This window comes from Thermobia domestica, chromosome 6, assembly GCF_964235325.1.
Source record: "Thermobia domestica chromosome 6, izTheDome1.hap1.1, whole genome shotgun sequence".
In the NCBI taxonomy this organism is placed as follows: Eukaryota; Metazoa; Arthropoda; class Insecta; order Zygentoma; family Lepismatidae; genus Thermobia; species Thermobia domestica.
In genome coordinates this window covers 127,373,677-127,390,510 of record NC_137459.1, presented here as the reverse complement: position 1 = coordinate 127,390,510, position 16,834 = coordinate 127,373,677, and the positions used below count along the sequence as shown (strand labels likewise).

The following is a 16,834-nucleotide window of genomic DNA, read 5'->3' as shown; positions in this document are numbered from 1 at the left end:
CAACGAGTTTACAACAGCACTTCCTTAATTCACATTTCGACTACTTCCTGGAGAACCTAGATGCGGTAAGTGACGAGAGAGACAGCAATTCCATCAAAGTACCGAGAATATGGAGCGAAGATACCAGACAAGATGGAATGTCAACATGCTAGCAGATTGCTGTTGGATCCTGCAGAGAGACCTTCCGCAATCAGCCTACAAAAGAATATGCCAAAGACGGAGTTTTCACGCAAAGAGGCAACATGAGGACCTGTAAACATATCTGTTCGAGTTTTGTCATTAAGTATGTTTGTAAAGAATATAAAAGCCGTTTTCCTTGCATCGATGACTCTTTCTTTATACAGAAACCTTACGTGATACAGAAATATGAATGTTATTTTTGGAATTAGCGAACACAAATACATAAAGATCAGTAATTATATTTTAAACACTTTTTAGTGACCTTAATTTTGCAAGCTAGTGTTATCATTCAGCACCTAGGAATGGAAACTTTCAGGAAGGTAAGTACCCAATTTCTTAATCCCTGACCGAAAGATGAAGAGATGCAACATTTCAAGTAATTTCTAGCTCTTTCTGCCAAATCAACATTCCTTCTGACTCCATTCATAACTATGGATGAGATGTGAGTCTACTATTACTAACCCGAGTCAAAACAAACATCCAAGCACTAAAACACTGCTCATTCTAATCCTGCAAACAACGCGAAGTTAAGGACCCAGCAGGAAGAATGTTGGCTACTGTTTTGGAGAAATCGGACAGGGGTAGTGATTGTAGATTATCTTCCAAAGCGGAAAAATATAACCAGGGACTACCTGCAGGCCTCCTACCCACACTATGTGATCATATTTGATAGAAGCGTCTTTTCCCATCAGAATAGTGCCCTTAGCCCCAAGTTGGTTATTGTCCTGGTAGTAATTCAAGACTGCGACTTTGAATTGACCTCCCATCCACTTTCTTTGCTCAACATGACACCTAACTTTCGTCTGTTCCCAGACTTTGAAGGTGTTCATTTTGACACCGGTGATGACGTCATGTGTCCCGTGAATGACATTCTGGACGGCTTCGAAAAACTTTTCTTACCAGCAGCGTAAACACCTTGAACATCAATGGATAAAATGTTTTGAATTGTCTGGATACTATGTTAAAAATTTACTTTTTACTTGAACTCTCAGCTTCTGTCATCTGTCATAGTTACGTGTTAGAACTTTTGTAACAACCATCGTATGTTCTCAAGTATTCTTTGTAATCATTGCTTTCTCAGAAGCACGTATTAGAATCTTATTCTAGAACTACAAAATACGTAAAAGCAACATGTAAACCTTAATTGACAAACAAAAAGTAAGAACCTTAAGTTCGGCACGCCAGTATGTACTAATGTTGTATAAATAATGAGAAACTTCGGTGGTAAAAGAAATTGCCGTAGCTAAGCAGCATCTTATTTATAAACCTTTCATATTGACTTGATAAAACGCTCACTCCACATTGTATACCTAATATGGAGTTCCAGATCGATGTAAAGTGGTACACAGCAAATTCAAACAGTACTAGATTACTGAAAAGCTTAAATTATGCCCTCAAAGTGTGAAAAGATACCTCATTTATTATGCAAATGGCTCGAAGTAAGGAGAGTTACGAAGTTAACTGCTAAAAGAAGTAGTAGTAAAAGTCATCTCTCACTTCTAAAATTTTACAATTTGCATGCAAATGCTTACAATAATTCAAGGTCATAGAAGAAAATAATACTAGCAAAATAACGTAGAAAGATGAAATAAGCAGGAAGATAGGACACATTATTAGCATGCTTCTGTTCTGCAATTGTTGTGAAGTAAATGTAACTTACATATTTTTATTTTTATTTTTCTGCCTTGTGTTTCTCATTCTAATTCAGTTAATAGTTCGAAATTTCAACCACAACAGTTACATCGAGGTAATTATTTTCTAGTATCTTCAAGTTTAAAAATAAATACATAAATAAATAAAAACTTTTGGTTTGAAATGTATCTAACGGAAGTCCCATTTTCAACTTACAATAAGATGATTTATTTCCATAAATCAGATTTACTTCGTTGTATATTAAGTAAAATTGTATTTACTATTTAGAACTGCAATTGTGGTTTGCCACAATACGTAAGAACCAGCAACGTAAGCTAATCAAGGTTTCGACAGCACAGTTCTATTTATCAATTAATCGTATATGAATAACATAAGGATGAAATATTATTACTATTAATTCCTTCAACAGCAAGCGCTTATTACTTTTCTCACTATGAAAATCTACCTAACATGTATTAAAACAAATGTGAAGCGAAAAATCTAAAGGAATAATACAAATTCTACAACGATGATATATATATATATATATATATATATATATATATATATATAAATAACACTAATCCACCACAGAAGAACATGCTGTAATCTACAGATAAATTTCAATTTCAGCGCCTAATATCCACAAAATATATATACAAGTATTGCTATAGTCTCTCTAATCGGGTTAACAAACAAATTTGTCAAATTCTCTCAGTATGGCTAAAACGGAATGATAGGAGAATGCGTTATTGACTTACATTTATTTCTGTTACAACTTAACTTTCAATTACCAGCGCCTAACACTGCACATTCATGCGTGTGGAGCCACTACATCCGTCCGAATTTATGAAATGCAACTACGTCCACAACCTCTACGAAGCGTCTATTAGATCAAGAGTTCTGCAGAAAGTATTTCACTTCACAATCACTATTACCAAATGCAGTAATTTTTTTCCATTACTATTATTATTAACATCTGATCATCATCCTTGGACTAACGCAATGAATTTTCAAAAATGCGTTCTTTTCGCAAACTATGGAAAATTTACACATATTTTCTTCGTTTTAACGTGATTAAATATAAATATAAAATGAAATTACGGTCGTCTCGAATACACTGAAGTTTGGCATCCTCTTTCACCACAAAGGGTAAATAAGAAATGGATCTACAGCTCATATAGTTTAATGTGGAATTCAAACCGAATGAGCTCCCACGGGTCCAAATAATCTGTGTTTCCCATACTAACGCCTGTCTTCAATAAGATAATCACTCTATCCAAACTGCAAAATCATTCCGTCGATACAATTTTCTGAATACGTATAAAGTATTGTTAGTTCAACAGATTTATGAAAAGTGAGAAAAAGATAAAGTTATAAAACACTCTAGGGTTTTTGTATTTTAGAAAGTGACCATAAGTAAAACTTAGAACAGTTTTTAGTTTGGATACAAAGCTTCAGAATATGTTAATTTGCAAGCTCTTTTAGTGGGGTTTCACATGCTACACAATAATGTTTGTAACATTTAATCAATCTCAAAATGAAATCCAAATTTTCTTTGTTGGAAATAACACTATGAAATGTGCGTAAAAAGGATAATAGCAATTCTCTAAAAATCCAAAAAAATACACCCGTCTGAAAATATTATTTCCAAAACTGCGGGAAAAAGTTATTTTTTTCTACCACACTAGTATCAGCTGACAATTTTTTTTTTCTTGGCAGAATTTATTTTCGTTTCTAAAATAATAATTTATATCCAAAGTAAAATATTTGGATAGTAACCAGATAGTATATTCAAACAGCTTTCCAATGTATAATACGTAAATACTTTCTGCTAAACTCTACAGAAACCGATATTTCTTACTACAAGGTATCGTAATATTTTTAGTTTTCTATCACTGAAGCATGTGCTGCTTCACTAAAAATTACTATATACCTAGCGCGACTAACGTATACCATTGGATATAATCTGCTTTATCAGCACTGGTAGAAAAACTGCCATACTTGTGAAGCAACTATCATTACACTTATGGCAGGGAAAAAGCCAGCATAAGTAACATGTCAGAATGTCATTAAATGGAACAAGAGAAAACAGCATTAGGATGAAGACAATTAAAAAATAAAATTCGAAAATGGGTAGGTCCAAGAAAGCAGGGCCAAAGCTACTAAACCCCTCTCTATCGCTACCAACGAAAGGTGCAATTCCCCAGAGGATGCAGGAAAAAGTAATAAAAAGGTAAAAGAAAAAATCCTCTCAGGAACAAGACATATCCCTAACATAAAACTGCATGGAATTGTTTGAGATTACACTTTGATCCTCTCAACGGGTTCCTCACGAGTGAAGATGCATTTCCATTAGGTGATGTACCACTGGTTGGGCTGGTAGGGGCCGAGGTGGGGAGACCACCTCCTTCAGAATTACCACTGCTTTCTTTGCTTCCTGTAAACATACAACAATGCTAATGGATTGGCTGCTACCCAAAAGAGGCAAAATCAGGGTAACATAACTGTAATGTAATCATGAATACCCTAAGCAGTTATTTGTCTAAACCAATAGCAGTATAAAAACTGCAGCTGAATTAGACCAGGAAATTTATTCATATATTTATATGTATATATATTCAGATTACTGTTACAGTTACAAAACTTTGCTATAAATGCCTTTGTGCCATAAATCAATTAACCTAATTCTGGAATTTGAAAAAAAAAAATACATATATGCAAACAAACAAGTTTTTAATTCAACTCTTAACGTTGTGACAAATCAAGTAGTTATATAATTATAATTAATTACACAAATATAACTAATTGTTTTCATGAAAACTATTGTGAAGTATGTTACATGATGGATAACAGCTCTCAAAGAAGAGAAATACACTCACTCACTAGTCAAATCATTATGACCACCCGCTACTTTTTAAACGAAGTCGTTGGACTGACGTAAGAGGCATGAAGCACAGCAGAACCGCTCGCCAGATTGGGAAAGGGATCTCATTCGATCAGTCTGTGGTGTCTGTGTGCAGAATAGGGAAGTCCATTGATACATAAGAGTTTGATTGGGGCTAGATTATGATGGCCAAACGGCTTGGAACAAATATCTTGGGTATCTCGGAAACAGAGCGACTCGTCGGGTGTTCGCAAGCTGTCGTGGTTAGTGTCTTCCGAAGGTGGGAAAAGATCGACCCAAACGACAAGGCGTTGAATGGCCACAGCTCTAAAGATTCGGACATCGTCGACTGTCAAAGTTGGTAAACCAGAATAGGGTGCAAACGGTGGAACAATTAACAGCGAATAAAGCACGAGTGTGTCTGAGCGTACAGTTCACCGTACACTGTTGAATACGGGCCTCCGCAGCCGACATCCCACACGTGTAACAATGTTAACCACACAGCATCGTCGATTATGGCTGGATTGGGTACGTGTCCATCGTAATTGGGCCCTAAGCAATGGTACAACGTTATGTGGTCCGATGAATCACGATAATACCCTCATCACATCTATGGTCGGATCAAAATCCGTTGTCTTATGGGGAAACAGTTGCTCGAGATGTGCACAGTGGGACGGCAGGTCAGCGATGGCTCCATTATGACGTGGGGAATCTTCTCACGGTTATCCACGGGCTCAGCTGTGCATATGGAGACTACCATGAGGGCTCCTAGCTATTGGAAGATCATTACTGATCATGTACACCCATTCATGTCGGCCATGTTTTCAGCTGGTAGTGATATTTTTCAGCAGGAGAACGCTCCTTGTTACAAGGTCAATGTTATATTGCAGTGGTTCGAGGAGCACAGTGGTGAATTTCAATATATGCAATGGCCCCCAAAACTCACCTAATTTTAACCCAATTGAATAACTTTGGGATGTCACTGAACGTCAGATGCGAGCTCATCACCCCCTTCAGTGGAATTTATAGGAATTAAGTAACTTGTGTGCGCAGATGTTGTGCGCTATGCCTCCAGCCACCGACCAACGCATCATTGGTTCCATGCTAAACCGTTTTGCTGCTGTCCTGCGAGCCAAAAGTGGACATACCAGATATTAAATACGTGGTCATAATGTTTTGGCTGGTGAGTGTATCCTTCCATTGAGTGGAATACGGTTTTTCGTGCATTTGTGATTTACATATTACTTTGCAACTATTTCTCAACTATGTGGTAAGTGGTTTCAAAATAATTTACATCTAAATTCCAAATCTACGAGCACAAATACAAATCTCGTCCTCTAGAAATACAGAGTGGGCCCCAAGTCTCTTTCCTCAATACATGTTTCCTTATTTGTTTTGGGCAAAGCGACTTTGTGCTCACCCTGTATATCAACTGTTTGAAAGTAATATTCAATTCAAGAAAGCAAATATAAATTACACCTACAACTGTTTCATTGAAACTGATTGAAATTCATAGAACGAAATAAATAGTTGATCAAGCTTGTTATTTGCTCAGCCAGAACAAAACAAGTTTCTGATCATACATCGCATTATATAATTAACAGTATTCGCCTTTCTGTTTATTGCATCATTAACGAACTCATTTTTCTCGTGACCAGGAGAAACTTCAGACTGATGGGTTGCATATACATGAAATGCAAAGGACTCAGTACAGAGCAGACGCAAGTTGCACCATCGAGACATTGGTAAGTGATGTGTTTGCTAACGAAGTACTTGTGTTGAGCGAAGTCTAATGGTGCCGAAATGAATCGATTCTGGGAAGGCTTCATCGTCGCGGTGTCAGTTGTTTCAATATAGTTAAACAGTGTCATGAATACGGATACCCTGTTGGATGCTCCACTGTGAATGACAAAATGCTAAGAAATACAGCACGACTGCCCCCAGACTGTATTACTGACTAAGGTACATTCTAATGAAGCTGATACCACCGGCGTCGCGCGGAAATAAGGAAATGACGGCATCGCAGAAGCAACCGACACAACCTGCTATGACCAACTGATTCCATATGTCCCAACCAACAACTCATCATGCCATTCACAAAAATTTATATCTTAAGCGGCTCATAAAGCGAATGTTCACACGTTCTGAAATGAAAACTCAACTGCAGAAAGCTGTGCAAGTGTCAACTGGTGTAGGATCAGTATTTGTTTTCAATCATCCCAGACAAGGCGTGAATATATTTGACAGATCGGGAAAAGATTCGAGCAATCACGAATAGAAGTGTTGATGCAAAAGAACAAAGCGATTTCGTTCGTCAATGTACCGAAAGTTATCAATATGGTTTCTTGGCTGTGGCAGTAGTTTTCTACAGGGGGAAATCGTGTTGCCAACAAGGCGAAAATGCTACGTATTATCAGGAACATGTTTTAATGAATATTTACAACAATGAAATTCCCAAACTTTATAAAATGGACACCAACCGCGTGCAATCGCATCAGTGCAACGTATCCAGTTACACAGGCTGGCGTTTTACGGACGTATGGAAGCTAAAACCGAGTGTGTTACTATTCCCTTCACTTACATTTCAGCGGAGAGTCCCGACACTAGTCCAATCGACTACTGTATTTTGGACATCTGAAAGACTACTTTTCTTCTTCTAAGGTGCGCACAGTTTCCAACCTCTGGAAAGGATCCAACAAGAATGGAACAAAATAAGGTTTATATTACCTGCAAAGAAGTCTTCTAAAATGGAGAGTGCGTTGTCAGGTAATGGTCAAGTCCTGATTGTTGGATAGAACACAACCGGTGGTGGAACGGCAGACTGCCACAGGTGAGTGAACACTTCAAAGCTGTCTATATGGAAAACCATCAGATTTTGTGCTACATACATCACCGAACACCGTTTCCCATTCTACATATACCGGAGGTGAAAAAAGTAGTATTCATATTCTATAAAGTATCAATAATGTGTTTCTAAATTGGAAGAATTGTTTCATTTGATTTGATTTTTAGTTTAGCGTCTCTTTCAGCAGCGAGGCTATATGAGACGTGAATCTACAGCTAAACGTGAAATCCGAACCACATGAGCTCTTGCCGAGGACCAAACCCGGGTCTCTCACACCGAAGGCGCGTACACTAGTCGTTTAGCCACAAAGGAGCTCAAATTGGAAGAATGACTAAGCTACGTGCAGTAAGATTGTAACTCCAGAGGTACAGTCAAACGATTCGAATGTCAGTGTAGAATATTAAACAATGTCAAAAACACAACTGTCGTTCGAGCAGAGCAAAAACATTCTTAAGTATGTTCACTAAATCCATACCCTCCTTTTCACTTTTTTCAAAATATTGCTGAAATCAAACAACAATAATTTCTCTGTGTAATTTTTCTACAAAATACAATATACTACAAGTACAATATTTTTTGTAATAATATTTATTCTTATCTAGTTCACCAAGTATGTCGTCATCACTGACTTAAAAACATATTTGTTCACAATGAGGAACATATCGACATGACAACAAGAACTATCTCATTAAATAATATCTTCTAAACACCAAATAATTACACAGAGAAAATTTAGTGATATTCTTGGATTTTTACAGTATTTTGGTATATGAGAAACATGAATAATTGGGGTCGGGAATGATAAGCATCCTTGAGTGGTATCGGACATTTCAATACGCTGTTAAGGTAGAATGGCAATGGAGGCGTGAGTATGCAACTAAATCACGAACATGCCAACAACTGCTCGTATCTGCGATCACTGTGATAAAGTGATAGTACAGTATGGTGTGTAGAATGGACCATCTAGCAGGCTTTACGCAGTAAAAGGAACAATTTCTAGATTCTCTGCTATGGTATTGTAATACTGCACACAAAACTCAACAAAACGGTGTGAACGTGAGAAAGAGCGAGCAGAACAGGTATGCGACGCAATACTGAAGACGATCATGACAGACGAATGTAATACTGTGAACTGTTCCTAAACGTACAAGAACATGGTTATTTTACGAATAAAATAATATGGCGTGTATTGGGCTCCACAAACTCAAGATGTTCATGTGAAGCAAGTAAAAACACTGCACACTTTTAGTTTACCTTCCATTTGTACACTGATCGGGACTGATCAATTTTACAAACAAGAAGATGGCACCTCAAATTATTACTATCAAGACGTGCATTCTTATCCCAATGCAAATTTGCTAGGTCTATGGATCAGACGAAGAAATGCTACTGAGTTTCTTACATGTTCTGACTTAACAAATCTCGACTTTATCTATGGTGAAACTTCATGGACGTAACATTGGAAACCAGCTACGTTGGGAGAATTCTGGAGAGAAATTGAAATACCATGCACAACAATCCTAGCCACCGAAGCAGTAATTCGCTGTAGTCAAAAGTGTCTGATGGTTGTTGGTAACAATTTTGGGCATCTTTTACAGTTATAAGACGCAAATATGACTTGAATTCATCATCTATAGGTGTTTGTATGTTTCTGTATTGATGTACAGAGAGCGGGTTCATGCCAAAACACATGAGACTTTTTTTTTTTCAATAAAATAAAATACAGACCAAGCAGAGCCTAATGGTTTTTGTTTTGTGTCTTTAAGTACACTCAGAAATAAAATATTACATTTAAACTAAGATACCCTCCAAAACAAATGAAGATTGATCCACGTTTAAGAAGTTTTCTGCATTTAAAAAGACCGCATGATTATATCCCATTAATGAGCAATTTACACGATAAGCATCAATGATGAGCAATTAATTGCTATTAACGATGGGCAATTTACACGTTCCGTGCCCTGCATTGAAAAAGCTATCTTCCGTCGCGTTGGCATCACCAATTTCCAAAATACTCACTACCAATAACTTCCTATTGATATATGGGCCGACATTTTAAGTGATACTTCACTTGGGCCATACATGTTAACAGATGGATAGGAATTACATACAGTTTTTGTACGAAACATTACTAGTCCGTCTAGAAGAGACATCATTGGACACACGACGACTTGTTTGGCTTATGCACAACGGGGTTTCCGCCCACTTAACCAAGAATGTTCTCCAACATTTGGGGCGGACTACCCTGGCAAATGAATAGGTCAGAATGGTCCTCGCATATTGCCTGCACAATCGTCGAACTTGCATCAACTTGATTATTATGTACGAATTTGTCTAAAAACGTTCCGCAATCCCAACCTGTGCTACATCAGCAGCTACAACACGGACGCGAGTGCAACTATTCCATACTCCGAGCATTACTGTGATACCTGCAGGTCAGTGTGTTCCTTCTCATTATTCAGTTTACCACTGCAGTTTCTGTCGTGCTTCTGAGTTGAGTTGATTTTGAGTTTAACATCCCTTTTCAGCAGCGAGGCTATATGAGACGTGGACCTACTGATTAACGTGGAATCCGAACCACATGAGCTCCCGCCGGGAATCAAACCCGGATCTCCCGCGCCGAAGGCGCGTACACTAACCGCTTAGCCACGGAGGAGCTCAGTCGTGCTTCTGTTCCTAACCTTGCATGTACCGTAGCGTTTCAGTGTACCTGCTTTGACACGCCACGCCCCACGTCCCATCCTGCTCCTATCGCTGGATTTCATAGTCGAATTGCTCGCATGTGCTACTGTACCCAGATCAGGAACTACTTTTTCTGTGTGCGGTTGGCAACACTGGCTAAAGCTTTCTCGCTGGATATCAAGTGTTTTATTGCTTCTGTGACGAGTAGTGGTTATACATGTATGGTAATATTCCGTGTTTCGGTAACATGACCGATTTCTCTCTCTGTCTCAGCCTGATTCTACGTTGCCTATGGTAATTTCTCTTTGTGCGACTAATATTAATTCTTGTTGCGTGGTGACCCATCTGCTTCCATCTATACGACACTGCATTTGTCAGCTGCAACTTTTTGTGTAATCTTCTGACCTGACAGCGAAAGCTTTTCGTGTTTGTGATATATTTGGCATTTCACTGCCTTCGCAGCTTTTTCTACGCCTGTGTGTGCAGCCTTCGATCATGTTCATTATCTTTTTGTTTTTCTGTTTGGCTAACTTCATGTCTATTATCACCTCCTTGAGATTTTTATGTATTATCTTACCACCCTATATATACTAAAACGATCTACGAACAGCAGTGACAGATGAAAAATACACAATATATGAGTACTGCTAATAGCGAATTTACGGCTGTTGCGGAAACGAATCCAGTGACCTAGGTTCTTAAATTATTTATGGAACACACCATGGTCAAAACTACTTGAATTTTCTGTTAAAAATATACACAACAACAACGAATCGTGACATAGAATTGTAAATTATAATTGTCTTACTGGCTGTCTAATCGTTAATACTGGCTTTCTAAACGAGAGTTCACTACTTCTTTCTTTCAAGTAGTTTTCCAATAGTCCTCATGCCGCTGGGTGAATGTCGAAATACCAACATTATCGGGTGAGTACGAACAGTCACCGATCTTTTCTCTGACTAGATCCGGAACTGCCTGACTTTACTCGTCTCAGGGAAGAGGTATTCCAGTGCGGCTAGGATGTTGGCTATATTCGAACTGTCAAAATTAAAACTATACTGTGTCTAAAGACTATTTTGTAAATTTTACTAATTCCATAAATTATAAAATACAACAAAAACTTATCTTATTCTTTCCTATGATAATAGGTCCTTTGTTATGGTGTTGGAACCGCGAGGATTAATGAGAACATTTAAAACATCTAAAAAAAAATGAATAGGAGAATACACCGCAGATCACCTACTAAACAGACAAAAGTGTTTTCATTAATGATGAAATTCTGTCAAGCTAATGGGTTTTTCTTCTACCCAGAATTCCAAGACATACGAGTTCACTTAGTATGTGTAAATTCTTAAAGTCTACACACTGAAACAGAGTTTCAGAAGGGATCACATTTTAAGTTCCATCGTCTCAAGTTCTAGTGCAATATAATTACACCGTGGTTTAAGATATATTGGTATAATTAGATGTTAATGGAACTATATATGCACAGGACTAACATGTATTATTTATTATTTAATGGGACTACTTTCCCATGACTCGAAGTCCTTCATTGTATAAGACAAATTTGAGTCTTCTTACGCTGTATTGAATATAACCATCCATTAGACATACTGTAGATTTCATCTTTCTCACGCCTAAACTTCTTCCGGTGAGCCAAAATGCCCAATGGTAAAGTTATGGCACCTGCTGCTAACCCGTTCGTAACATTCACACAGAATATGGACTGAATAACTGACAAGTAATGTCTACTTTTTTCCTTTTTTCTTAACATCACTCGCCCTCCCTGCTAGTCTAGCGGCTAGCACATGTACCTTTGGTGCACATGGTTTCGGGTTCGAGTAGCAAAAATTTAAGTTGAGTTGATTTTGAGTTTAACGTTCCGTTCAGCAACGAGGCTATATGAGACGTGGACCTACTGATTAACGTGGAATCCGAACCACATGAGCTCCGCCGGGAATCGAACCCGGGTCTCCCACGCCAAAGGCGCGTACACTAACCGCTTAGCCACGAAGGAGCTCTAGCAAAAATTTAATTTCACAACCATTCATTTCTATTTATCAGTCTCCTTTAGCCTAAAAGGTATACCGAGGGGCGTTAAACTAAACTAAACTAAAAACAGCACTCACCAACTACCAATCAAACTTCACTTGTATTTATCTTAAAATGTCACGCAACATCAAAACAAATGAGGATCGCAAAGGTCATACTTTTGGCTATCATCTTTGAGATATTAACTAAAATGGATTAAACATTATGAATTGTACTTTCTTTCTAAACTCAGATTAATAATATTGAGTAGAAAAAAGAAATAACATTATTTTCACAAAAGATTTGATGTTACTTTCTGATTAATAATTTCTTGTAAATCAAAGTTACTATTTAGTTTAATAGATATAAACAGAAAGTGCTACTGGCAGTGCAGCACTGAAAAATTAAAGCAAGAACTAGCACTTTTACCAATATTATCATAAATACCAGCACCAAATTATGTTAAATTTTCATCGAAATTAGATAAATTATCCTAGAACATGTGAAACCTATAAAAGTGATTGTGTGGTGCTTGGGGTCCCGAGTTCGATCTCAGCCCCCGCCAAGTGAACTTTGTGGTGGACAAACACCGTGCTCGTGGGTTTTCTCGGGGTACTCCCATTTCCTCCCACTTTCTTCATTCCACCATTTCACTCATCTCTCATTATCACCGTCTCCTTTAGCCTAACCGGCATAACCGTGGGACGTAAAACTTACAGATTTCATTTCCTTTCATTTCAAAAGTGATTGTGCTACTTCGTATTTTCTTCGCATTTCAAACTACTTTTATGAACCTTACACAACACATGATTTTTTTAATGAACAAAGTATATATAGTACTTTGAGATAAAGATTAGAACTATCTATATAATTTCCTTTTGGTATAAATTTCATTAAATCTATTTGTCTGTCTGCATATTTATTGCAAATTCCAATTTACGAGATATCATCTATTCAATTTTGCATCCAATTCGTGAAAAGTGCACATTGTTATAAAGCGACGTAACTTTACAAAAAAAAATTAAATGAGGTGGTATAAAATGGATCTCTTTTAAAGTGTAGCTCATCAACTTGAATTTTATAACCATAATTGATAGAGGCTGCAAATTAACTTATTATCAGATAAAATAATACTATTAGATGATAATAAAATAATAAGTGATAATACTACGCGCAAGAGAAAGCTTACCTATTACATCTATTACAGTCTGTTTCTATACAAATCTAAGTAACAGAGACCGAAGTCGATTTTGAAAACATCACACGAAATATTTACTTATTTAATTAATATATATATATATATGAGGGATTATAAACCATTAACACGACACCAAGTATACTATATATAAGCTTTGCCTACATTTCCAAAAAACGTTCATGGTAAATTATGCTTTGAGTAGAGTTTGATACTCAAATGATAGGATGGGCCGCGGTGGTTTAGTGATAGTGATAGAGCGTTCACCTCTGTTGCATGGAATCCTTGGTTCAATCCCAGCTCGCGCCAAGTGAGTTTTGTGGTTGACAAACACCGTGCATGTGGGTTTTCTCGGGGTTCTCCCGTTTCCTCCCACTTTCTTCATTCCACCATTTCCTTCACTTCTTATCATCACCGTCTCCTTTAGCCTAGCCGGGGGACGTAAAACCGAGGGACATAAAACTTAAAAATTTCGTTTTCATTTTTCAAATGACTGGATTTGACATAACATAATTTGTTCTTTTGCAGACTCCTCTACCTCACACAATCTATGAGTTAACTTTACCAATTTATCAAAATACTCGAAATTATTCTACAAGAGAGACAAAACGGCCATATTATTATTTTTGATGGTGCAAATATCTTCGATAAAGTTCGCTTGTTCAAATGGGAAAAATCCGCATCTTTAGTAATATCGATTAAGAAAATTTACACGTGACACAACTAATGCAACAATCCAACTGCCTAATACTTTAATTAAAAGTTACAAAAATGTTTAGTTAACTGGATTCTGAATTTCACTATTTTCTAGGACCCGCATGAACTTCTCCGAACGTGCTATTTAACGTAGTTAAAGAAAAAGTATAATAACAGCGAAATTGTTTGATTTGTCACAAGAATAAGTATTCAAATGTACAGATTCATAATGGCACAAAGGTATGAAAAGTTCTGATAAATTTACACTAAGTTGTTAGTAAGCTTAATAATGCTAGTACACAATAAAGCATGCAGTGACTGGACAAAAGCAAATACTATATACTTATAATAAAGAATACAATTATAATATTTGTCTGGGCACGGTGGACTTTACGAAGTTATACTAATGAGACATATTTCATAAAAGAGCATTTAAGAAGTACACAAAGGTCAAATTTCCTTCTATATTCGACAAAGGTTACAGAATGGATTGTTAGAGCAGATAAAGCAATTATAAAAAAAAATATATTAATGTTTAGTAAACCCCTTTAGAAGCTTTAATTTTTTTAATTTTTATTTTTTTTAAAGCCAGCGAGTTAAATGCATTCATTTTGAATTTTGTTCACCGCTTACAACTCAAGAAAGAAAATATTGATAATGTGATGATTTTGGACAATGATAGTGAATATTGATGGTAAAATACCTAAACCTTACGATGCATTATTAAATCACGCCCATGAAAAACAGTGACCAAAATTTTAAGTTAATTAACTTTCTTAATACTAAAATTTGCATTAAAACACATGGAAAGATCATCAGTAAGCAACTATGACCCGAATTCGCATATAGACAGTGGAGGGTATTTTCAGTATGTTTCGTGCACTGCCACTTAGTAACAAGGACAAATATATATATATACATGTAAATTAGCCAGTGAATACCATCAAACTGTGAGTAAGGACGATACATGGCAGATTATTGTCTCTGGAAAAAATCAACAATGTGAACGGACCTCGTTATTTTATTTTCAAAGAAATTAAGTATATACAGGGTGGACAATTTTTCTGGGACATCCGTGATAACGGAGAAACCAGAAGAGGGAGAAAAGCGAAACTTTGCATGGAGCAACTATAAGAAGGGGAACATCGTTTTACGTATTAAACAACGCCACCCAGTGAGCAGTGTTGCCATCCCAGTATAAAGTTATATTTTTTCAAATGGCACTACGTAAGATTATTATATATTTCAAATCAACATGTTAAACAAAGACTTAAAAATACTACATTTATTATTCAGTGTTGCAAACTAAGGATGTTATAATATCAAAATCATCCAAAGTTTGGAAGTCTCTATCACACATACAGCACAACGAAGATGAACAATACAACGCACATCGGAAGTACCTTAGCGTTGAATACTATGGGCATAGTATGACTTGTTTTGAATGAATAGCAACGAAGTTACAAGGGCTTAAAAATTTGAAAGGCTTTATTTCGAAAAACTGCTTAGATAAGTATCGTATCTAGTTACCTACTTGGTTTGCTATATATGTGTAAATTATTTTGCCGCTTACAGCACTTCGATATTTCAAAAAGCTTCGGAGATATGATAAACATTGCTGAAGTTTGCAACACTGCTTAAATCATGTAATTGCGAGGACTTGTTGCAATGCTATAAAACAACAATCAGTTTAAATATTGTTCAGAAATACGCCATTTTCAGCAGTGTTGCGAACTTTATCAATGTTTATCATATCTTCGGAACAGTTTAAGATATCGACGTGCTGTAAACGACAAAATGATTTGTTTGCCAATTGCAAACCACACAAGTAATTAGATATGATACTTACGTAAGCATGTTTCCGAAATAAAGCCTTTCAAAAACAAACAAAAAAAAATCAAATTTTTAAGCCCTTGTAACTTCGTTGCTATTTATGCAAAACAAGTCATACTATGCCGATAGTATCCAATGCTAAGATACTTCCGATGTGCATTGTCTTGTCCATCTTTGTTGAGCTGTATGTTGATAGAGACTTCCAAACTTCGGATGATTTTGATATTATAACATCTTTAGTTTGCAACACTGAATAATAAATGTGGTATTTTTAAGTTTTCGTTTAACATGTTGATTTGAAATATGTAATAATCTGACGTAGTGCCATTTGAAAAAATATAACTTTATACTGGGATGGTAACACTGTTCACTAGGTGGCGTTGTTTAATACGTAAAACGATGTCCCCCTCCTTATCGCCGCTTCGTGCAAAGTTTCGCTTTTCTCCTTTTTCTGGTTTCTCCGTTATCACGGATGTTCCAGATAAATTGTCCATCCTGTATATGAAATTAATTCTTTTTAGAAATAAATAAATTGTGAATGGAACACTTTTTGGGAAGAAATTTCAACGGAACTTGTTCTCTTTTCAAACAAACTAACAATAACAAAAAAGTTTTTTTTTTTTTTTTTTTTTTTTTTTTTAAGAAATTTACTACAAAAGGATAATTATTATTATCGTTCATTTGAAGAAATTAACTACGAATGAAATTTCTTTTAAGGAAACGAACATGAACAGAAAAAGAAATTAAATCTCTTTTGAAAGAAATTTCTGGTTACAGACAAGAAGTGTTGGAAACAAAGCGGTAATAGAAATATATATAACAGCAATTAGGGGAAACTCCTAATCACTTAGCA

The 16,834-nt window shown here is 36.4% G+C and overlaps 1 protein-coding gene across 5 annotated transcripts in view; it reads right to left on the bottom strand.

Moving 5' to 3' along the window:
* LOC145688193 (F-BAR domain only protein 2) overlaps positions 1-16,834 on the bottom strand; it is a 274,258-nt gene that overhangs the window by 157,584 nt on the left and 99,840 nt on the right. For 3 of the 5 annotated variants that reach the window (XM_081762063.1, XM_081762064.1, XM_081762065.1), the window contains exon 8: positions 4,121-4,252. The exons of the other annotated variants lie outside the window; for them this stretch is intronic. In XM_081762063.1, the coding sequence (XP_081618189.1) occupies positions 4,121-4,252 (132 nt within the window). The remainder of the gene's footprint in view (positions 1-4,120; positions 4,253-16,834) is intronic. 5 annotated transcript variants of the gene reach the window in all.